Consider the following 24,633-nt stretch of genomic DNA (forward strand, 5'->3'; position numbering starts at 1 on the left):
TCTGAACTTTTGTTCTATCCCTTTGTCGTGAGGATACGAATTCTCCAAAATAATGGTTGTCATTGTGACCTTTGATACGCATCTATAATGAACTTTGTGTTCGCGCCAATCACTCTCACTTATCCCCTCCCCCAATTCCCTTCCTTTCCCTGAACAGCCCCTTCTGCTTTTTGTGGTCTCTTTTCTAGAACCCATGCATGATAGGAAACATGATATATATACCTGCATTTTCACAGTCTTTGCTTGTTTTATATGTATAACTGAATAATAAACTTAGACAGTGTCTCAGTGGTAGGAATCTTCTGGGTGTCTACATGGGAAATCTCATATTGCCCTTATCTCTGTGTTGGGAGCAGGGAGGACACAATGGGCTCAGCAAGAACAGAGCTCTAGGCCCATCACAGGCCAAAATGGCTTCTTTGTACTGTAGACTGGGTCTGTGGGATGTGGATTAGGAGTGGGTACAGAGTGTTGGAAAAGAGCACATGGGACTCAGGGCTGGCCCTGGAGAGACGGGCTTTAAGGCATGCAGAGGGATTGGAGAGTGGGATATTTGAGATAAGATGAGCTCAGTGAGCAAAGGTGGAAGGGTGGGCTAGGAACGTTGATGCTTAACATCAGGAAGAGCAGGGAGAACAGCGCAATGGCTTCTGGGAAGGATAGGCTCAGACATGCTTGCCTGGGGCATCCAGACAGGGTGTGGGAGGAGTCTCGTACTTGTAAGAGGGCTCTGAAGGAAGACAGTGCGGAATGGATCAGCGGAACCTGGAGTCTGAGGCACACACTCTCCTTTTGCCTTCCTTCTGTTGCGATTTAGTGTGCCGAGGGTGACAAAGGGGCCATCCAGACTCACTTTCCTCTGCTGTCAGGGGTGGATCAGAGACCTCACAGTGCTAGCCCAGCACGGATTTGCTCAGGGAATGAGGGCGGATGTAACCTCATCAGACTGAGTCTTGATGGGCAAACTCTCCATGTCATTAGCACCCTGTCACACTAACACGAAGGCCACATAACAGTCCTTACAGCAACCTTGGATACTAGATGCAATCTTACCCCACTGTACTGATGGAAGACCCAGGACTCAAGGGAGCCAAATAACCTTACAAGATCCCAAATAAGTGTTCAAAAACCATCACCTGTAGACATGGTTCTGTGAGTGTCTATCTCTGCCTTCTAATACACTCCAAGGAACTGAAACTGTGCCTGTCTTTGTAGACGAATGTTTAATAACCCTGTTGGGGAAAGCAACCTTTTCCAACCCTTTTAAACACTGAGGTATCACTCACCCCACACCATAATGCCCACCCTTGGAAGCGTTACACTTGTGGGTTTTAGAGAGCTAGCCAAGTTGTGCTACCGTGCTACAAGCTCGAGAATGATACCATCCCTCAAAAGTGAAAAACTGCACTCATTAGCTGACCTAATTCCCCCCCCCCCCCGACAGCCATAGGGCGCTCTCCGTTGTCTAGATGCTTCACTTTAGCTAAGCATGCTCTCTGTTCTTTCATACATGGCTTTTACCACTTAGCATAATGTTTTCAATGCTCATCTGTGCTGTGTTGTAGCATGTGAGGACTTCATCCTTTTATACTGTTGAATAATATTCCATCACACCTATATACCACTCTTTATCCATCACATGATGGCCACTTGAGTCCTTATTACTTTATATCCTTTATGAATAACGATGTTATGAACATGGGAACACAAAGTTTTGTGTGGGTGTGTATTTTCATTTCATATATGTATATGCGGTTTTGGAAGAATATTTACAACATTAAAATGTAAGAGATATTACCCTTTACACCTTTCTTGTTGTGATTCTGTCTAGTTCCCACTGGTGGCTGATTTGTTCCATGATGACAAGGACTCTGCTCCAGCCACCAACACAGCTAAAAATCGATCATCTTCAAAGATCAACGTTCGCTCCTCCAGACCCCTCATCAAAGTCCCTAACAAGGAGCACAAGAAATCCGTGGGCTACCAGGTCAGTCCTGGTCCCAGGCCTGTGGCACATGCAGCAGGGTTGGATTGGGGGAGGAAGGGGGAGGCTTGCAAAAGAAGGGGTTAAATGCAGGGCCTCAGTAAAGGTGTTCAGATGGTGTAGGGGGGAAGAAGAGGGTTAAATAAGCCCAGGAAGTAACTCAAGTGCTTGGTCTCCAGGATGTCTCCAAAGACAAGGATCTGGTGGTCCCCTCTGCTTTAATTCCTGTGAGTTTGCTAATCTGGGACATTTCAGACAAACCTCATCCTTTCTGGGATGTTTAAGTGTAGGCATTACAACTGTGTTCCCCACATTCAGGGATAAGAGGCCGTGAGCATAGATCTCTCATCTCTTAGCATTCGTGGTCCAAATCATTGATTCTCCTAGCAATGAGAGTTAGGCACACTATGGAGCAGCTTTCCCCTGTTTACTTTGAAGAGCCCTAGTATTTTATTCATAGCAAGCTAAGATCGTCAGCTAGAATCTAACCCCTGGTCACTGAATGTCTTTCTTTCCCCGTCTTTCTGAATGAATCATAGTCATAATAGTGATTTCTGGTGTCACCACTAGCGAAGTAGTCACCAGCGTGTTAGTGTTTCTTCGCTGTGCATTCAACAGAATATTAAAAGTAACCAAGGTCTGGCTTTGCCCCTGCAGTTCCGCACTTCCCTAAACCTGCTTATGGAGACCCTGAATGCCACAACGCCACACTATGTCCGGTGCATCAAGCCCAACGATGAAAAGCTTCCCTTCCAGTAAGTGCCAGCTGGGTGGAGCCATGCCACCCTCCTTATCCAGCCGGGACAGAGAGGGCTCACACCAGCCTCCTTATCCAGCTGGGACAGGGAGGGCTCGGATCGCTGGCCTCTGCAGAGTCATACACCAATGGACCTGTCAGTCACTTCCAAAGTGGGCTGTGGCTGAACGCAGCCTTCTCTAGGCACACTGCTAGCTTACTCATGCCTCTTCCTCCACTCTTCTGGGGTATATAATCTTCTGCATTGTGTCTGCTGACATGTGAGTAGAGCTAAGGATGGGACAGATGCTGGAAGTAGGAATGGGAGGAGGGATGTGGCGAATCAATAGTTTATGTCAACATATACAGTGATACATATGAATAGTTGCATGTGCGTGTATACCTGTGCTGTGCATGCAGAGGCCAGAAAATCAACCTCAGGTACCACCCACACCATCTTTTAAGGTAGAGTCTTTCAGCTGGCATGGGGCTTGTTGCCAAGGCTACCTGAGCTCGCCAGTGAGCCCCAGAGATCTGCCTGTCTCATGTCTCCATTGCTGGGAATACAAGCACGCACCATGCCACATGGCTTTTTTATGTGGTTCTGGGCATTGAACTCACACAACGAATACAGGCAAACACTTTACTGCCCGTGTAATTTTCCAGTTTATAATAATAAGAGCAACAACATGTTTCAGCCATATAAATTGTTATCCTTTTCACTGACACTTCTCATGTATCATCTCCCCGTATTTTTTTGTTTTCAAAATTGAGATGTTGTAAAAGCGTAATTAATCTGACAAAGAGAGTGAAAGATTAGCTTGGAACTAACTCTGATTCTGAACTACAATTCGGGATCTGTCTGTCTGTCTGTCTCAGGCGATCTTTTGATCTCAGGCTCTCTCGTGATCTGTCTCTCTTATTCCAAGTTATTCCTATTCTTTCTCTTTCCCCTTTCTCATCCTACTTCCTCACCCTCAGCTGTGTGTGTGTGTGTGTGTGTGTGTGTGTGTGTGTGTGTGTGTATGTGTGTGTCAGGGGCAGGGGATGCTAGGCCTTGCAGAATCCCTGACATGTGCTGAGTACCAGTCTCTGAAGAATGAGCCACCAGGGCCACCGTTAGCTGGAGTGTAACAGGGAGCAAGTGCCGCCGCTCCTCTCCCAGGACCTGGGTGCTGTCTTGTGTACCAGGCTAAACAGCAAGGTTGATTTCTGACCTCTGCATACACAGCACACGTATGTATGCCCGTACAACTCTCCATATCACTGTACACTTTAACATAAACTATTGATTTGCAACTTCCCTCCTCCCATTCCTTCTCAGTGTCTCATCCTTAGTACCATTCACATGTGGGTCAGGTATTTTTGTTATAAAAGATCGTCCTGTGCATTATCACATCGTTAGACGTGTCATTGGCCTCTATCTGCCACATGCTAATAACATCTCCATCACTGTGACAACCAACATTTTTTACACATTACCAAGTGTTCCCTAGGGGGGCAGAATAGCCCCGTTAAGAGTCCTTACCCTAAATATTTTTTATAGCACTTCTCATATAAAAGTATTTTCTCTTGACATTTAGTCAAGAGACATCTGTCTTATTTCCTCATTATTAGACACTTGGCTATGACTGGTGGGATGGCATTAAGATATTGCCACCACCCTCCATCCCTGCTTAAGGAGCTGTATGTCACATATAAATGACACTTCCACAGAAATGGCCATCAACAGTTCTAGGGAAATATTATGGGCATAGGGAGGTCACGATGTGTCAGCTAGTAAAAGTGCATGCCCCAAGCCTGATGGCCTGTGTTTAGTCCCTGGGAACTCACCAAGTAGAATGGAAGAATTCACTTGGGAAAAATACTATGGAGACAGAAAGGCAAGAAAGTGATGAAGTGGCCCTCCTCTCCCCGGGAAGAAGTGGCAGGGTGCATGTCCATTTAGATTCCTTGGTAGAGGTGAGACTTGCTGACTAATTGGTCTCAGGGTCTTTTGCTGACGGTAGTGATGCTGTGGAGCCTGAGGAAGCGTAGAGCCCATGCAAGGCTGATAGAGTGGTGAGTGGAGCCACAGGAGAAGCAGAGCCAGGTGCTGCAGCCTTGGGCTCCTCCCTCTGCAGCCAGGCAGCTCTGGACTCTGCTGTCCCTGCACTGTTTGGGAACAAGAAAGCATAATTCTGGCTTTCAGCAGCTTAAACCTGTAACTGGTGGTGTTTTAAATATCCAGTTATGTATTGGTTGTCTTCCAAACCTAAGCCTAGTTTAATTAGAAAGCTGGTTTTTTCATTCCTTGTCACTTCACAGTGAAGCCCCATGGAGTCACCACTGGTGCAGAGATAAGATTAGAACCCTGAAGTATCTGGACTTCCCAATTCCCCAGACAAGGAGAGAGGATGCTGTATCTTCTTTGTCCAGTCTCGGTGCTTTTCTCTTGAAAGTTTTGTTCCATCTGTGATGATCATAGCTGTGTTTGGGTAGACGTTCTCCATACCCACTAAAGTCAGGGAGGGAAAGACAAGAGGTCATGGCCTGACGTGTTGTGTGATGTGCCTGATGTATGGTGTGTGATGCTGTTCATGGGGAGCTGGGGCCCAGCTGCATCCTTTCTCTTTCACACACGGATGACAGGTGGACTACTGCTAACTGGGGTGGGAAAGAGTGGGTAGGGTGTATTTTGCTGAAATCATGAAAGGAGAGGGTAAGGCTAAGCTAAGAATCAGTTGCCTCAGGTCATGTAGTGATACATAAGGTAGGAAGATCTTAAATTCTAGGCTGGCCTGAGCCAATGAGGCTCAAGGAGAATTATTTTCTGACAGACAAGAGAAGACTGCCCCATCTTCAGCCTATTCTCCCAGCATTCCATGCTGCCTTGAGATACTCACTCAGCAAGCCATGCTGTGGCCACCACACTGCCCAGTCCCGGAGCTGGGGTGTATAGTTATCAAAAGACTTGCTACAGGATGGGACAAGAGTGCTAAAGATGTGATCCCCTGAGAAAAAGAGTGGCCCCTTTTAAAAAGGAAGGCGGGGCTGGGCATAGAGACTCAGACCATTGAGCCCAGCACTTGAGAGGCAGAGGCAGGCAGACATCTCTTCATTCTAGGCAGTAGCCATGGTTGTAGTGGTTGGATACAGAGCCCTGGGACAAAGTCTCACATTTCTCTAACTCTGAAAACTCAGGAGTATGCATTCTTACTGACTGAAGAGAAACAGAGCCTGCACCCCAAAAGCCTTCCCAGGACCATGAGTGGCCACTAAATCCTAAGAGGTTCCTTGTGAGACCAGTCAAGGGTGGCCAGCCGGCATCCCAGAACTTTGCTTCATATCAAAGAGGACAAAATCACCTCCGGTGACAGGAAAAGGGTTCTAGTGAGGTGCTCCGTGTCCCCTTTGTCTTCTACACCTCTTACTGCAGAGCTTCTGTCCTCACAGAGGAAATTAAGTTATCAAGGAACCATTCTGATCAAGACCCTGTAAAATCCAACACTGCATTGTCTCTTGTGCACAGAATGTCATTAGAGTCCTGAGGCTCTCTCCTTTAGAGCTGGAGTGAGCAGGAAGAGGATTTGGAGAAGCCAGGTTTGAGGTGCAACAGAAAATAGGGGTGCTGCAAGCAGTATGAGGGAAGGAGGAGGTAAAAACAAGAACAGGCCTGAAGGAGTTTGTGGGGAGCCTCTCACCTAGGTCTACATGGAGTCAGAGCATGCCTGATTTGCTGTAGTAGCTTATAGTCACCAGTTCCTAGGAAGTGCACAGTGAAGGTAGGCAAGCCTGGGGTACCTTTTGTCAGATGCCATGGTTTGATTACTCCTGAGGGAGGCTTGTGTGGCAAACAGCATGAGAGAGTGGTGTGGGAAGGCCAAGGGCAGCTCACACAAAGAGGAGGAGAAAGTCTGTCACAGAGAGACTGGCTGAGGGTGGCCATCTCTAGGCCAGCTCCATCAGTGGAGTTCAGAATCCAGATGGACTGTGCAGCCATAAAAGCATTCCTGGGTTGTCAGGGAGATGATGCAGGGCACACCAGAGGTTTGTCCTGTGGGCTCATGCAGGTTCCCACCTCTCGTCACCCACTAGGGCAAGACAGCTGCCTACAGCCTCACTAGGGTTTCTGCCCAAACCACTGTGTTCTCCAGGATCCCAGGCTGTGAGCCTCGTGGGTCCTCAGACTTGTTCTTCTGTCTCCAGAATGCACGGAACAGAAGCAGCATAGCCACTGGCTTCAGTTGAGCCAGTCAGTTAGAAAGAAAGGGCGTGGACGTTCCTCAGCACTTCTCTGAGTGGGACAGTAATCTCAACAGATTCGAAAAGTGGCTAATTCTGGGTCCGTTTGGTTCCTAACAGGACTTCTGATCACGCAAATCTCCTGCTAGCTTTCCCTGGGATTTCCCTACAGCACTTCGCTGTGAATCTTACAGCACGCCTTGTGGTATTCTGCCACTGATCCCTGCCCCCTCCTCTGCTGTCCTTGCATCATACACAGGCCATTAGAAAGTCTGTGTGGAAGGAATTGCTCAGGGCAAGCTCTGCAGAATAGATAGGAATGAGGCTGGGAAGGTGGGTAGGGCTCGGGTGGGCAAGCGGGCAAAGGAAAGAATGAGATTAAGAACGCAGTCTCGAGACCTGCGGCTGCTGAAATGGCCGAAATGACTCTTCCTCCCTTTAGTCTGTGCTTTACCCTGACCTAGCTTGGTGGCAGCAGGTGTCTTATGCAGCAGGAGAGGAGCGCTTTCCTCTTATCTTCTCTCTTCTCTCTCTCCTCTCTCTTCTCTCTCTCTCTCTCTCTCTCTCTCTCTCTCNTCTCTCTCTCTCTCTCTCTCTCTCTCTCTCTCACACACACACACACACACACACACACACACACACCCTCACCCTCTTATGTCCCGGCATCTCTTCATGATGTTTTTTTTTTACTTGGCAGCTTTGATCCCAAGAGAGCTGTACAGCAACTCCGAGCCTGCGGCGTGCTGGAGACCATTCGGATCAGTGCAGCAGGCTACCCATCCAGGTAACGTCACCAGCTGTTCCCTCCTCAGGCTGCTCCAGAGCAACCAAGGGTAGAGCCCCGTGAGCTATGGTAGGTGTTGTCAGGTGTTGTCAGTCTGAGACTGACCCTAACAAAAGCTCCTAAACCCCAAAGACCCAAACAGGGTGCTGACAGAAATGAGAATTTCAACTTGGCTTAAAAATAGAATCAACGGGGACATGCTTTGGGGAAGTATTTCAAATTAGCATCGATCCAGGCGATGAGCTAGCTGGAGTTCTTAACCTTATCCCTCATCTTCTCCCGAATTGTATTATGGCAAAATATGATAATGTAATATTTACTGTCTTTGCTGTTTCGAGTATACAGTTCAGTGGCATTAAGTATATTCAGATGTTTATACCCACTCCTTTGAGCTACCTCGGGAATCGGTTTAATCTTCCAAAACCAAAGCTCTCTACCCATTCAAGACAGCTGGCTGTTCTAGTCTGTCTTCCCTTAATGTAAGAAAATACCTGAATGAATAAAACACTCCGTACAGACTGTCTTCTCAAACTTCTCAAAATGCCTTCTGTAGGTCACAGTTAGCCCAAGGTTATGAAGGAAGGAGTAAGAGCACAGTCCAACAAGAAGTGGACATGTAGCTGGGGTTCCGTAGTGCCCTCAAGCCCAAGCCCAATTGGCCTAAAACATCTCCATCATTGTCCTCATTCCTGCCTGCCTTATTTCACTCCCTCCCAGCACTGCCGTTCTGGGACCAAGCTTCTAACACAGGAACCTTCAGGTACTAAACATACCAGGATACCAGGCTATAGTACAGCACTCCTATCCCCGCCCATGCCCCCCACCCCCACCCCGCAGCCACCCTTTCTATTTCTGTCTTTCAATTGGTCAACTCTAGATGCTTCATCTGTATGGAATTACATAGCACCTGTCCTCTTTGTGGCTGGTTTATTTTACTTAACATTATATCCTTAAGGTTGTATACTGTATGTAGCGTGTGATAGAATTTCCTTTCTGAGGAAGGATAGAGGGCCTTTGCATGTCTGTTATCATGATTCGCCTGTCTTCTCAGCTAGTGTTGGACCGCTTTAGCTTTCGACGTGACGTCATATCTATCACAGAAAACAACTTCTCTGAAACTTTCGTGGCGACTAGGGAGATGTTACTCAAGTATGAGTTCATATACCCAGCTCAAGATGTGTTGAGGGTGGGGGTGGGGTGGGGGGCACCAGAGATAGGCTGATATCTGAGGCTCAGAGGCCACTCTAGCCGTTTGGTGAGGCCCTGGTTCAGAGACCCAGTCTCTAACTGACATAAGAAAAGAAATAAGGTGGAGAGCAATGAAGAAAGACACCCACACACACATGTACACACGCATGTACACACACAAACAGGGTACATATCCCTCATGATCTGACCTATGTCATGGATATCCCACAGAACTATGCTACAGCCTGGAGAAGCCACACCAAGACTGTGACTCTCTTGTGGGTGCTTGCCTCAAATAGAGGAGGTTACTGCATCAGCTCTCATCCCAAAGTCACACTGCACACTAATAATGGTATGGAAACTAGGTGTCTTCCATAGTCAGCTAGGACTGGGCTGAGTACTGTGGCAGCCCTGGGGCCTGCCTGTCAGTATCCACTGCTCTGAGATAGCTCCCTTCAGACGTAAAAGGAGCCAGTGTTGGGGGAACACAGACCTCCCTCCTATCTGCACAGGGAACTTTCCCCTGAAGTGGAGGGATCAGTTTTATATACTGTGCCTAACTGTCCATGAGCAGCTTAACCATGAACACTTCCCACAAGTCCTGCCGGGAAGGGGAATTGCTGATAGAATCGGGGATTTGCACTTGACCTGGAAAGTGTGGGAATGGTTGCTAATCTGCAGCACCCAGGCTGCTTCTCAAGGTCAAGATGGGTTAGGCATCATTCAAGGTAATTACTGGAGCAGTGTGAAAGGCATTGCAACCACAGCTTCCCTTGAAAAGCAAGTGGTGGTGTCCTAGCGCCCCGTCTGATGTTTCTACCTGAAGGTCTGAACAGAAGTAGTTACAGACTCCACCTACTACACACACATACACATACATACATACATACACATGCACACACACACACACCACCTGCTACACACCACACACACACATACACACATACTACCTACTACATACACACTACCTGCTATACACACATACACACACCACCTGCTACACACACCCACCACCTGCTACACACACACACACCATCTGCTACACACACATGCACACCTGCTACACACATACATACATACATACATACATACATACACACCACCTGATACACACATACATACCACCCGATACACGCACACACACCACCTGATATACACACCACCTGATACACACACACATACCCTCCATCTCTTCTTGCAGTATCTGACATTGCCTTTTGATGGGTGGAATAGGATTTTGATTGGCAGGGTAGGACTCAAGCCTGGCATTGACCATTGCTGTTCCCATCATCTCTGCTGCCTTTCAGTGCCTGTCACAGGCCCTGGGTTCAGATCTGACAGCTTCATTATAGCTGAAGACCTGGAGGGTAACCTGAGGGTGCTCCCAAGCTACGTTTTTAGGGGCACCGCTCTCCTGGCCCTGATGAGCTCCTAGGTCACGTCACTTCACGAAGAGCATCCTTAGTGCACCCATTATTAGTCGGCTGTTCTCAGAATCGTGTGCTGTGACCCATTAGTGACCAGTGCGTGGGTTGAAAGGGCTGTGACCAGATCGTTCTAGAAAAAAATTGGGTTGGAATTGTACTAGAACAGTTTGTGGAAGAAAGGATATTATGGCATGACCACATCTCTCTGTTATGGGTAGAAAAGACATACTATAGTCTAACATGTGTCACAGTGAGGCCCACAGAAGGACGTGGGCTGCTGAGTCACCAGGCAGCAAGTGAGTTTGTTCTAGAATCAGTGCCCTTCTGCTTGGACTATGTTATTGCTTAGCAGTCAATCAAGTGTCACCCCCTCCAAAGGCTTGTCATAGCCTATAGCCACTTCTGTACGGGTATAAATATCTGAGAGAGCAGGGGAGAAATTTCTGTTTTCTTCCTGTGAAATCCCTGTGAGTATGTGGCCTCAAGAAAGCAACCTGGAATTCTCTAAACTCTCCAGGCAACTGAAAAGGTTAGTTTGCAAGTTGTATAAAAAGGCTTGGTGGTGTTGCTCAGTGGCAATGTGTTTGCCTTGCATGTACAAGGCCTTGGGTTCAATCTCAAGCACCAAACACACACACACACACACACACACACACACACACACACACACACGCACACACGAATTAAGTTATTGCATAAGAAGCTTAGGGAGGTGGGTACTCAACAGTCAAGCCTATGCAGTGTAGTGACTGAAGGTGAACAGACAAACCGAAGGTGTTCATCTCTATGGTTAACTTATCATTAGTCAGACATCTTGTGAAATGGTACAATAGGATTGTGTCAAGCGATGAAGAAGACACAGGAAAACCATGTGACAATGAGATAGTCTAGGACAGATGGGACCTAGCAGGGAGGACTTGTCTGCATATAAAGGGAACTACCTCCTTCATCAGGAACTCTAACTGAATTATTTCATGGTAGGAGAAGAGACTTGCAGAAAGCATCACTCCAAAAGTGTCTCCTTAGACATCAGGAAGAGGATGGATATGGCCAACATGGTTAACTGTATTCCCTACACAGTCACCACACCTCAGATTCACTGGCTGGGATTTCACAGAGCCTTGCCATGTGAAGTCACAGTGACAGAGTCCCACTGCATCCCACACAGCCTTGCCGTGTGAGGTCACAGTGACAGAGTGACCACTGCATTCCCACACAGCCTTGCTGTATGAAGTCACAGTGACAGAGTGACCACTGCATTCCCACACAGCCTTGCTGTGTGAGGTCACAGTGTCCACTGAATTCCCACAGGCTTTGCTCTTGCAGCACAGTTTCAAAGGTGGGAGAAAGGCAGATTTATTTCTGGGCTCCTGTGAGAGTTTTATGCAGAATGAGACCAACCTTTTGCCTCCATAGGATCATCCTCTCCCCTAGTCTTCTCCATACCTCTCTATGGAGCCTCCAGACCTGTGTGACACCTGAACCACCAAGAGCTCAAAGCTAGAAGACACAAGCCTGGGGCAGTTAGGAACAATCCACACACAGGTGCAAGGATGTGGTATAAGCGAGGGAGACGCTGTGGCCTCTCGGAGGAGTGAGACTTGAGCTGGGCCTTGAAGAGCAAGGGACTGTTACTCCATCGGTGGCAAATGAGTAGAGTACTTCTCGGCCAACTTTGTGCCTTCTTACACCTGCTAGGCAGTCATAGCAAGCTCATATTCTCGGTGGACCCTAAGTCTCATCCAGGCAGCAGAGAGGATCCGTGCATGCCAAGTCTTCAGCTCCACACTGAGTGCCATCTACTGTTCTGCCCACCTGGCTGCAGGTGCCGTTGGCCGGGTTGATGTGCCACAACTTGCTGGCTGCTTAGAGCATACCTGGTAGACATCTTTTTCCATGGCCTGTTCATTTCAGGGCTTTTCCCAGCAGGTAATTGCAAGTGTCTCTGCACCTTTTCTCTGTGAAAGTACAGGTATCCTAGAAAGTACATGGAAGAAAGGATGTGTTTCTGGTGTTGTGGGAACTATTGCAAAAAGTTGTGGCTTAAGTGCATGGGCTTAGATCCAACGCATGCTTCCTGTGTCCCACTTGTGTTTGTTGCCTAAACACATTTTGCAAGAGGGTCCAAGAGAGGTTTCCTTCCCACCTTACCATTGGAAATGTTAAACTAGAGAAAGCACCACTTTGGTGAGTGTTGAGATGGAGTTGTATCACCTCTTCTATTGCCTGTGAATTTTATTCCCTTCCATCCTCTTGTCAATACAAACTTCAGCATCTAATATGCCGTATGAGCAGCCATTCTGTTGACCTGACCTGGGGAGACCTTCACAGGACCACAGGGACTTGAGCAGCTTGTGCTTCACCTCCCCAGCCACCAAGAATGTACACAGAGGAGTGGTTCCCCTTATATTTGCTTGCCAAGTAACTGAACATGTGTGCAGAGCATTGCCCAAGGCTCTGTCAGTGGGCTCCTATGATTCAGGAAATTCCAGCTTATAACACCTTCCTGCATTTCTCCTGAGTCATACACACACACACACACACACACACACACACACACACACACACACACACGAGAGAGAGAGAGAGAGAGAGAGAGAGAGAGAGAGAGAGAGAGAGAGAGAGCTCAGTCCAGTATTACAGAGATCTGTGACCACTCTTCCATGGAGTTGCTTCCCAAAGGCTCAAGCCTTTCCGATAGTTCTTCCTTCCAGCCCACCCCATGCCTTGAAAGTAATTCTTTCTCCTATTTGAAATGAAGACATAACAGGTACTCCCAAATGTCCCAAATCTAACCAGCGAGAACAAGCACACCATGGCCAGCCAGCAGCAGTGTTCTCCCACTCTCCCAAGGACTTGTAGGTACCTGTCTACTTTTTATCTGCCCTAAGAATTACAGCTCTCTGGGAGGCTGGCTTATAATGAAAATGTATGGCTCAATTTGAAACACTATGCAGTAGCTAAGAAACATGCTCATTGTGCAGAGCATAAAGAAAGATGATGAATGGGCTGTCTGGGCAAGCAGCTCCCCAGCAGCTCCCTGCTTCCCTGGCGCTGGCTTGCTCTCTCTCTCTCTCTCTCTCTCTCTCTCTCTCTCTCTCTCTCTCTCTCAACTTTGTAACTGAAAGAACTGTGCTCGATCACTGGCAACTTTGTAACTGAAAGAACTGGGAGGCAAATACTTTTCGGTCAAAGCAGATGTGGGAGGGCTCCTCAAACATATAGTGTTTGTATAAAAAGAGCTAAACCCAAACTGGATGAACTTAGTTCTCATCCTACTCTTGAAAGCACAGTACTTTTTTATTTTGAGACAGGATCTCACTTGGCAGCCCAGACTGGCCTTGGACCCATGCAGAGCCAAAGCTGGACTCAAACACGCAGCAATCCTCCTGCCTTAGCCTTCTAAGGGCTGAGCCTACAGGAATGTGCCACAGTGAGTGGTATTTACTGAAAAGACTTCCTGCTTTCCCAACACTACCTCCCCCAACCCATGTGGGAGAAAATGGTTTAGAATCATAGAATTAAATGGACGCCATGGCAACCGCCTCCTCACCTCCTAGCTTATCTCATCTGAAGTAGTCATGTGGTCACTCACTGCCTTTGCTCTGAGATTTCAAGAGTATGTAAAGCAGAACTTAGGCTGGAGTGGTGTGGTTTCTTGTCTCTGGCTGCCATGTGGGTACTGGGAATTGAACTTGAGATCTTTGGAAGTACAGTGGGAATTGAACGCAGGACCCTTGGAAATGCAGTGTATTCTCTTGACCACTGAGCCCTCTCTCCAGCCCTTAGGTTTTTACTTGTTAACACGTATGAATGCTGCTATGAACATGTCTGTGCATGCTCTTTTGTTTTGCTTTCAGTCAGGGCTGCACTATAGAGCCCAGGTTGGCCACGGGCTTACAGTCCTCTTATCTCTACCTCCTAAGTCCTGGGACTGCAGGTGTGTGCCACACGCTTAGCCATGTACACGTTTAAATGCAGACATTTACTTCCATGTTTAGTCATTATATAGCTGTCAGTGGAGTTACTGGATCTTACGGTTTCTCTGGTTAACCCCTTGAACCTGTCATACTGTCCCCACAGCAGTTAACGTTTTACAGTCACCAGCAGTAGACAAGGAGCCCGTATCCACACACCGTCATTAAAATGTATTTGTACGTTTCCTATCCTAACCTCCTGGGGGTGTGAAGCGGTCCCTCACTGTCATTTAGATTTGTCTTTCCCTGATGGTTCCTGGTGTTCAGTCTCCTTTCACGGGTTTTAGGTCCTCTGTGTGAATTCTCTGGAGCAATGTGTGGCCAGGCCATCTGAGCATTTCTGAATTATGTTATTTGCCTGTTGTTGAGTTATGGGAATGATTTGTTTGTGATAAGAGACCACTACCAGCCGTGTGCAAATATTGTCTCCAATTCTATGATCAGTCTTCATATTTTCTTGATCACATTCTTTTAAATGCAAAGACTTCTAACTTTAATGGAGTCAACGTTATCTGTTTTGATTCTTTGGCTGTTTGCACTTTAGGAAGTAGATCTAAAAAATCGTTGTCCAATCCAAAGCTAGGAAGGTTGGTATTAAGGTTTTCTTCTAAGTGTTTCACGACTTTAAGTAAACCATTTTGCATTAGCATCTGGGTGGTGTGAGCTAGGGGATCCAGCTGCACTGTTTGTGTATGGATAGACTCTTACCTCAGCACCATTTCCTGAACAGGTCATGACTACTCTAGAGGTTAGCAAGATAGGTGGTGTCACTTATATTTTATGGATGAGGAAACAATCTCAGAAAAACTGATTGAATCAGATCCTCCGAGATGGAAACAATTAAGGATGTGTCTGCCCTTGTAGTAGCTGAAAGCGTAGGTTACCCTTCTAATCTTGCCCTGAGAACCCTAAAGGATTCTTCACCATTTTCTAAGGGACTCTTGAGACTATGGACCATGGCGTCTTTGGGGCAACTTCTTTGTGATCTGATATCACAGAGCTTGACTTAGGACATCATCTAAAAGTCTTACTTATGGAGTTGTATAAACCAGAGGGGTTTATACAACCAAACCAAATAGCCTCATGAGGAAACAGATTCAAAAGGGGAGAGACCCAAAGTTGTGTGTCTGTGCCAGCCCATCTCGTCTGTTCACCCCAGTTGACTGATGACCTTGCAGATGGACATTCTTCCACAGAATGGCCTCACATAGTGACAGTTAAATCCACTGTGAGACTCCAGATAGGAACTTGGTCAGCCAAGACAACACTTGAGGCAACATTCACAGCAGCCACATGATCCCTCCACGTCTCACACCAACTCACTCTACAAAGGCATTTTTCCAGACTAAAGGCTCTGATGAGTGTTTGCCTAGCCTGAAAGCAGTCGCAGCCCTGAGCTTGTCCCACACGCCCAACTATGACTGTTTGGCCAGACCAGAGTGCAGGTGAAGGAGGCCATTTCTGAAATGGAAGCATGATACTGGAGTGTAGCATGCCCGGCAAAGCACATAGCATACAAATTGAAATCCAGGGAGAAAGTTGGAGCTAAGGAACTGGGAGAAGCCTACCTCCAGAGTGGCTAGGGCACCATAAAGCCCTGTCAGGAGCTGGCATAGTCTTTCTTCAGCTATAGATAGGATGAATGCTTTGCAGCATACTGAGTGAGAGAAGATATGTCAGGGTCAGTTGACAGGGAAGGGTCCACACAGTTTAGATGCCAGCCATGAATGCTTGTTAAGGCCTTCTGAACCAAAACTATTGTATATTCGATAGCAGATGCTCTTGCAGATATTGAGAGCCTTTTGTTGTTGTTCTGGGTCTCAGTGAATGAGGGAGTGTTGATGGCCCAAAGTTGCAGTCCGCCCTGTGTTGTATGGGATTCTCCTACACTGCAAAATTAACACCCTAAGCCCACAGCTCCCCTTTTAAGAGATACCGGTAGAAAAGGTTTAACTGGGAGAGTCCAACCATTTGAATGGCCAGTAAAATACTATTCAACTAATCTAAGCAACTGGCTATAAAGACACCACACTAAGAGATTTGGAGGTAAAGGGTTGAAGTGTCTGAGAGAAACAATGGTTAAAGAAGGCTGGAGACTAGCAAAAGGGGCATCCACAGTTAACAGACCTGCACAGACAGGTCTCAGAGCTTTGGGACCCTGGATAGACTCGGGAGCACAAAGGACAGAGTCTACACAGCAAAATCTAAGCCAGTCTGTGGTCTTACTGAGCTGTCTCCCTCTATGTTGATACAGTTACATTGAACACATGTTCAAATATGTCCTGTTAAATTCTCCTTCGACAAAAAGAACCAAATGCTCTTTTTATTTTCACTTTGCAGCATTGCCCATTTCAGGCAAGGAGACTTTTCTGTGAGGGCTTTCTCTCTAGGGACATAAAGGTCCATGGAGAACCCATGTTGATTCTGGATTCTGGTCACTAATGTAACTATAGGCCTTCTGACGCCGAGACCTAAGAGCAGACTCACTTCCCTTATTCTGTCTCCTGGAGGAATGAGTTCCTTCCCAAGGCCAGGGACTCTTCTCAGCAGCTCTCTTTCCCAGCTTCACTCTGCTACCCTCTCTATCTCCTTGTGCAGATGTAGTTCAAAGTATGTTTGCAAGTTGAAAAAAACAAAAGGACTGGTTGCCTTGAGCAGGGAGGAACGTATTGGGGGGTTCTCCCAACACTCCTCTGATGGCTCCTTGGCCATGAAAGCCCAGGTACTTTTATGAGATGGGTGACTGTTTTTGTAGACAGAGGGGATAAGACATCCAGCCAGCCTTAAGTCACAGTGATGGTCAGGGTTGGAGCCAAGGTTCCTGTGCTCTGAGCTCGTTACAAACTGGATTCGACATCCTTGCAGTCACATCTCCCCACCCCTCATAGTCTCCTAGAATTGTAGATCTGTCAGCACTGAGAGATTTTCAAGTTAGAAACATTTAAGGCTCTCAGCCTGGCTAAATGCTGCCTTAATGATTTCCCAGCAAAACTGCAAACTCCCCAAGACAAATAAGTACACAAATAACCATGATGCAGAATTTGAGAAGTGCCCTTCAAGAGTGGTGGGGAGGAAGTGCCCAGACGCCTAAGGGAAAGAAAGCACACACCAAACCCCAACACTCTGAAGTACACGTGTCAGTGGTGGGGAGTGGTATGGGGGAGGGGGGACATGGAGACCTAGACTCCAGGAAGCTCTCTTTCACAGGCACTGTTTCACTGGGTTCTTAGCCAAGCTCACCCTTCTCTAGGTAGACATATCAGAGCCAGGGCAGAGAGTGCCCAACAGTTAGCTAGTAAACAAAATGCACATCCGGTTTACATTTAGCATTTCCATCTGTAAGGTAGGTTAGAGATGGCAGGTATGCACAGCTGGGCGGTGGGAATGTTTCTGTTCAGTGAATGGAATGTAGAGGGCAAGGGGACTCCTTTCCTAGTCTCAAGACCACGTCCTCAGGGTCTCTAGATAATCTATGCCTTCCCTCCTTAAGAGAGTCAAAACCAATGCCAGTTAAAAACCAAGAGATGTAAAACAAAATAGATTAGTGATTTCCAAGGTCTGGCAGAACTGCTCGGGGTATGAGAGTCCTTTTTGTGGTTGTGAACATGTTCTGGGATTCAATACTGGGGCTAGTTTCACAATTTCACAAAACACTAAAGGTTATTTTAACTGTATACTTCAAGGAGGGAGGGTTTGGGCCTGAAGCTATGACTCAGTGTCTACGAGCACCGGCTGCTCTTCCAAAAGGTCCAGGATTGACTTTCAGCATTCAGATGGCATCCCACAACCAGTTATAACTCTAGGTCCAGGAGGATCCAATGCCCTCTTCTGACCTCCGCAGGCACCAGACACATGTGTGGTGCACAGACATACATGCAGACAAAATACACATAAAAAAATCATAAAAGGATAAATGTATATCACATGACATCTCAAAAGCTTCTGCTTGTTAGAAAGGAACAGATGCTCGCCCGTAATCCAGCATTTGGGAGGTGAAGGCAGAGAAGATTCAGAGCTCAAGGCCATCCTTAGCTTCATGGTAGCTTAGAAGCCAGCCTGGGGTACAGGAAATCCTTTCTCAAAAAGGAAAGGAACTGTCTAGCCAACTGTGCCATAGAGGGAGACATACAGATAAATAGAAGTGCCCTTTGGTTATTTCCGCTCTGTTTCCCTCCAACGCTTAGCTGCTGTTGAAGCCGAGGGGCTCTGCTGGTGGTGGGGGGGTCACTTTGAGTGCACTATGCCTCCCACCTTGAAGGTTCCTGGAACCCCGTAGCATTTCTTTCACTGAAACTTCTAAAGGACCCTCTGAGGCCAAAGAGTCCCAGGAAAAGGGACACAGCCTGTTCACTCCCCACTAGCACCTGAGCAGGTTGGTCTGAAGTAGCTAGACAGTTGCTAGGCAAGGCCACCAATGAGAGGAGATGGCAGCTGACTCACCTCAGTGACACACCTGAAGATAATTGAACAAAGTTCCAGGAGCCTGTCCCTAGAGACTGGTGTGCAAGCCCTCCTGACGTCTCTAAAGGGACAAGCCAGCCTCACTCTGCACTGGCCTTTGAGAGACGGGGGTGAGCTGTACTGACCTCCTGATCAACTAAGGCTATACCTCCCAGCCACCTTGGATGGGGGCTCATGCTGACGCTGCCACTACATGAGGAGGTCATGCATTTCCGAATCAGGAGGTGAAGTAGTGATGGATGTGAGCCAAGGCAGATCTTCCTCAGGAGACTGCGTTTGTTTATATGAAATCAGTCTCAGATGCCAGGGGTAAGGTGAGGCTCTGTAAAGATTACCAAAACATAGCCAAGAATTCTGCCCTGTGTGGGCAGTGGGTTAGAGATCTCTTCCGTTATGTGGAGATGAGGGACATCTTTTCAGGGGGATTATATTATCCCAATTAAGAGAAAAATATTGGAGAGAGAAACCACCACTACGGCTTCTTAAGCCATTGGTAGCAATCCTGTAACTGGATGTGGGAGTTACAGGGCAGTTTGATGCTGTGCCCATTTAGCAGATTAATAGCAACAGGTTCACCTCTGGAACCTATGAGCACCCCAACCTTAGGTTCTTGGCCAGATCTCCAGGACTGGGCATGTGTTTCCTTTGGTAGAGCAGACCTTAAATCTGATCAGAAAGCAGGTACTCATTGACATTCAGGCCACTATTGTATCTGTGGGCACATTGTATTTCTTTATCAGTAAATGTTATCAGTAAATGTTTGGTTTGTGTACCTATTTTACATGCCCATGTCCTTGAGATCAGTAAAAATGTATCTTGTGAAAAGGATTCTGGGGTAGAAAACGTCTAAGATGACCTGCTCCTCTCTCTTCCACATTAAGAGCAGTGATCTAAGGTCATGATGGAGACACTACCATTGTCTTCTGCATTTAGAAATGTGTTTACAAAGATCACTGAGTTAAAGACAAAAACCAAGCCACGCGGACAAAGCTGTGTCTAGGTAAGGTGCCCAGCTTCTTCCGTGGTGGCAGCAGAGGACAGGGCTCAGTAGGTGTGAAAAGAAAGATGGAGACCCTGGCTCTGTGAAAGATGCCTCCCGAACACACAATTTACCCACCCCAACTTCAGGAATGCTGACACACTGGGGTTCCAAGTAGGGTATGGAAAGGACAGAATTCCCCTGAGACTGGCTGGAAGCTCCTGCAATAACTGTGCACAATAGCCTCGACTCCGTGAGACTGCATCCGAGGTCACCTGATCCATCTTGGTTTTTCCTCCAGGTGGACCTACCATGACTTCTTCAACCGGTATCGGGTGTTGATGAAGAAGAGAGAGCTCGCCAACACCGACAAGAAGAATATCTGCAAGTCTGTCCTGGAGAGTCTCATCAAGGTGATCTAGCCATAGGAGGGCACGGACCAAAAGCCCCAATGGTAGAGGATGAGGTGGAGGCTACCTACAGCTCTGGCTTCATCACTTCAAAACTACCAGAGATGTTAAGCCATTTCCTACAACAGAGACTGCGATAAAACAATCCCCTCCCCTCCCTATAGCATTCTCTCTGCCTTGCCACATCTCAACACATAGGGAGCACAGATCCCTGGGGTGTGTAAGGAAGCAACCCCTGGCAGTGGTGGCAGCTGCTGTGGCTGCTGCCCATCCCAGCATCTCTGGCCTCCCAGAGCTGAAGTACCGCGTGGAGGTCTGATCTGTAGCCAGCCTTGGCTTGTTATAAATAAAGCAACAGATATTCTCAGGCCTTTGGAAAAAAAATTGTTTTAAATGAAGCAACCTAAAAATCACATTTTGAGCCTGAAAAATTAAAAACCCAGAACCACGAGGGGCAAACCCTTAAATATTTCAGTACTTCCTGAGAGTCGCAGAGGTACAGCCGAGTGTAATGATCTGTGTCTCCATAAAATGTTAAATCATAGAAAATATCTTTCAGAAGGTGATAAAAATTAAACATGTTTTTGCAAACTAACCGGCTAGGACAGTGCTTAGAGAGTATCCGTGTAGTTGATTGAAGATTATGCTTGGTCGATGGGACTCTGGTTAACCATGGTTTTGTTGTGGTTCACCCATCAACATACATGCTTTGACACCTCATTTATTATGGGTTAAGAAAATGTGTTCAAGCTCAGCTGAGCTCAGTTACTATGTAGCACTGGGAGTTTCTTCCTTGTGGGTGTCATGGCTGGCCTCATGGTATCTATTCCCCCAGCCCTAGGAGTGGCTTCCACATCTACCTGACCTCCTTTCACTTTGTCCAGGGCCAAGGTTCACTGTTACCTGGTTATTAGCAGAACCTTCTTCCATCCACAGACAAGGAAAATGATGTGCAGGAAGTGGCTGTAAATTGCTCAGGGTTTCACAGGCAGCTAATGCACAGGGCCTACTTACGTGAGGTGATTAGTTAGGGCCACTGTGCACAGCTCTCTGTCCTGGAGATAGACTGCTCACTTGTGCTTCAGTCAAGACTTCCCGAGAGATACTGCATTTCTTCCTCATTCTCTCCCAATCCTTAGGCCGTGCCTTCCAGAATCAACATTCTGAGTGAGTAGGACTTTGGCTGAGTCCCAGGTTAACCTTGAAGACTACATCCCTGGTCCCTCACTCACCAGAGGGTTCTGTATACTTAGGAATAGAATGGTCAGAGGAGACGTGGGGAGCAACAGGGCTTAGCCCCTTTCTGTAAGGATAGACTGTTTTGTTGGTAGAAACTTCATTCAGCTATGTCTGAAGGCTTGATAAACCAGTATAGCTAATAAGAGACAAGATGGGTGTTCTGGTAGAGTCTCCCCCTCGGGGACTTTCAGAATGCTTTTCTGCCCTTAACATCGTGTGCCCTATCCTGTAGTCTCTGAGTAGACACTGAGTTCCTTCTCTGCTCTAGTCAGGAATATCCAGAGGGAAAAGTATTAAATGCCCCGCACGCTTGACTGCAGAAAGCATTTTCTCAACCAAGGTTCCTCTATCCAAGTAACTCCACTTTGTGTCAAGCTGACAAAAACCAGCCACCATGTGACAGAACTCTCTCCTTCCTACCTGTGGCCTTCATGCCAGCACACATTGCTTAGGTGACAGTTATTTACAAAGAAGTCTCAGCCATCAATGGTTTGCTCTTGTCCACAGGTACCCTGCCGGGTCATGTCTCTTTGTTGGGGTGAACACAAAGAGGGCAACTAGCTCTAATGTTATAATTAGGACCGTGGTTATATGTTTGGGGGACGTTCATAGTGGGGTTTTATCTGCATGTTACTTGCAGTTTGTAATTATATGTACATTTCTGTGACCACTTCAGTAACTGTCCAATGTTTACTAGACCAAGTTATTGCTTCCACAAAGGCCCTGAACCCATTTCGTTCCCCAGCTCACAAAACCTATGTTGTCTGTTTCCTTCCCATACCCACCTTCAATTCCCTGCATGTAGTCCCCTCCTGACTCTTGGAACCACAGGACAGGGGCCTCTGCTCTGCTCTGTTCTCACCTTCAGTGCCCCTCCCCCCTTGGTTCACACAGATCTTTGCCCACCAGCATAGACATAACTGCCTAAACCAGTGGTTCTCAACCTGTGGGCCATGACCCCTCTAGGGGGTCACACATCAGATATCCTGGATATCAGATATTTACATTGTGATTTATAACAGCAGCAAAATTGCAGTTATGAAGTAGCAGTGAAATAACTTTGCAGTTGGTGGTCACCACAACTTGAGGAACGGTATCAAAGGGTTGCAGCATTAGGACGGTTGAAGACCACTGGCCTAGAGCATCCTTTTTGAATATTACCTATTTGATTTTCTTGCTAATCCTTCCCACTCCTTAAGATAGAGTCTCCTGTTTACTTTTCTATCTGCCCTCCCTATGCTATTGGACTTTTGAGGGCAAGTATCTTTTTAACGGCAATATTCTGGGGCCATGCCTGTCTCCTCATGAAGATTCAAGTCTGCTTTATGAATATTGAGAATCTAGGCATATCTACTAAACAGGAGGCAGAGGGTACACTTGCGATCTGGCAAGTACTTCTGCCTTGGAAGGAAAGAGTAGTAGTCTATGCACAGTTCACTAACCAGCCAATCTCCCTCCCAACCTTGTAAAGGACCCAGACAAGTTCCAGTTTGGCCGCACCAAGATCTTCTTCCGAGCCGGCCAGGTGGCCTACCTGGAGAAGCTTCGGGCAGACAAGTTCCGGGAAGCCACTATCATGATCCAGAAGTCGGTCAGGGGCTGGCTGCAGAGAGTGAAGTACCGTAGGCTGAGGGCAGCGACCTTATCCCTGCAGAGGTTCTGCCGGGGATACCTAGCCCGCAGGTGAGCCATGATGGGGTACATCTGGAGTCAGAAGGAAGGGGAGGGGAGGGGAGGGCCTTTGTCTGGAGTTACAGTGCTTCCTCTTGGGCCTATCTGTTCTTAAATTGTTCCCAGTGGCTGTGTCCATCCCTGTATTGCCCTTCTTGCTTCCGGGAGCAGATCTAGCTCATGTGTCTCATGATATCCCAGTCTACCTCCAGTCCACCAACACTAAACCTGGGACATTCTGTCTGATTTGGGGACAGATCAGCCACTTCTCCTTTACCTGTACCCCAAGGTAAAATGATGTCCTTTAGGAAGAACGAGATGCATCTAGTGAACGCCTAACTTTGCATTTAATCTCATTATTTACACTAGAATTTCAAATTCCCTTGAATTCCAGTTGGTGCTGGAAAGGTATGGGGAAGCCCTTCTATGAATTACTCTGTACTGACCCAGCAAAGAATGAGTATATGCCTCGTCTGGCCATAGCAGCTACTGTGCAATAGGGCCAGCCAGGCCCCCTCCCTATCCAATGCCACACACAGGGAGCTACTGTCACCACTCTGCCCAGATGATGGCCCATGGCTGGTGAATGGCAGGGTGGCAAAGCCCATCTCCATTGAGGGGTGAGTAAGAAGATGTCACCACCTCCTAAGCCTTTCCACTGGTTTTCAGATTGAGACCCCACCTGCCTCACCACAGGGCTCTCTCCTTTTGTCCTTGGAGAAACGATGGAAATGACCATGAAATCTTGTGGCTCAGAGCCAGTTTCCCAAGTGGTTGCTCAACCCCAGCTCCACGAGAGAAAGAGAGAGAGAGAGAGAGAGAGATACAGAGAGAGAGAGAGAGAGAGAGATACACAGACCCCAGCGCTAAGTCTCGTATAGGCTTGTTTTGCATGGTAAAGATGGAGGTGGCACCCTTGCCCACAGGCTCCCTCACCCCAGGCCGCCAACTCGCACACAGCCAGTGATGGCTCACGCTGCGCCACCTCTGTACTGTTGAGACAAGCTCCAGTGTAGCTGCTGTGGACATGAGAGGACAGTGGGATCAACTCTGAGTGGCTCCTTGCAATCCCTGCCCATGAATTCCACCATCAGCACCCGGCCCTCACTGGGGAGGCCACCAACATGGGCTTCCTGGTGGTGACCATGCAACAACATGCTGCATTCTCCCTGCAGGGAGTGTGTGATCCATGGCCAAAGCCTTGTGTGAAGAAAGGACAGAGATAGACTAGGGCACCCTGAACCTCAGCATGTAGATACTGGCTGGCACTGGGGGAGTGGGGCAGGGGGAGCACTTCCTTTCCCAGGGCTGTGCTAAGTGATTTCTTAGGCCCTCTCCACCAGTTGGCATTCTGATCCTCTCCTGAGTCTTTGCAATAAGTTCGGTGGGAGGGGTAGGAAGTAACCATCTGGCTCTCTCTTACTGAGGTGGGCGGACAAGTGCAAGATTGGGAAGTTAATGGGAAATGAGAAAACCGCAAGGGCTCATTGCTGGCTTGTTGGGTTTTGGTTTGGTTTTTGTTTGTTTTGTTTTTGGGTTTTTTTTTTTTTTTG

At 47.4% G+C, this 24,633-nt stretch overlaps 1 protein-coding gene across 4 annotated transcripts in view; it reads left to right on the forward strand.

Annotated features, from left to right (window-relative positions):
• Myo5b (myosin VB) overlaps nt 1-24,633 on the forward strand; it is a 314,400-nt gene that overhangs the window by 225,251 nt on the left and 64,516 nt on the right. For all 4 annotated transcript variants that reach the window (XM_029472030.1, XM_021150181.2, XM_029472031.1 and 1 more), the window contains exons 15-19: nt 1,832-1,987; nt 2,642-2,739; nt 7,642-7,728; nt 20,062-20,173; nt 22,881-23,092. In XM_029472030.1, the coding sequence (XP_029327890.1) occupies nt 1,832-1,987; nt 2,642-2,739; nt 7,642-7,728; nt 20,062-20,173; nt 22,881-23,092 (665 nt within the window). The remainder of the gene's footprint in view (nt 1-1,831; nt 1,988-2,641; nt 2,740-7,641; nt 7,729-20,061; nt 20,174-22,880; nt 23,093-24,633) is intronic.

The sequence above is a fragment of the Mus caroli genome, chromosome 18 (assembly GCF_900094665.2).
Source record: "Mus caroli chromosome 18, CAROLI_EIJ_v1.1, whole genome shotgun sequence".
NCBI lineage: Eukaryota > Metazoa > Chordata > Mammalia > Rodentia > Muridae > Mus > Mus caroli.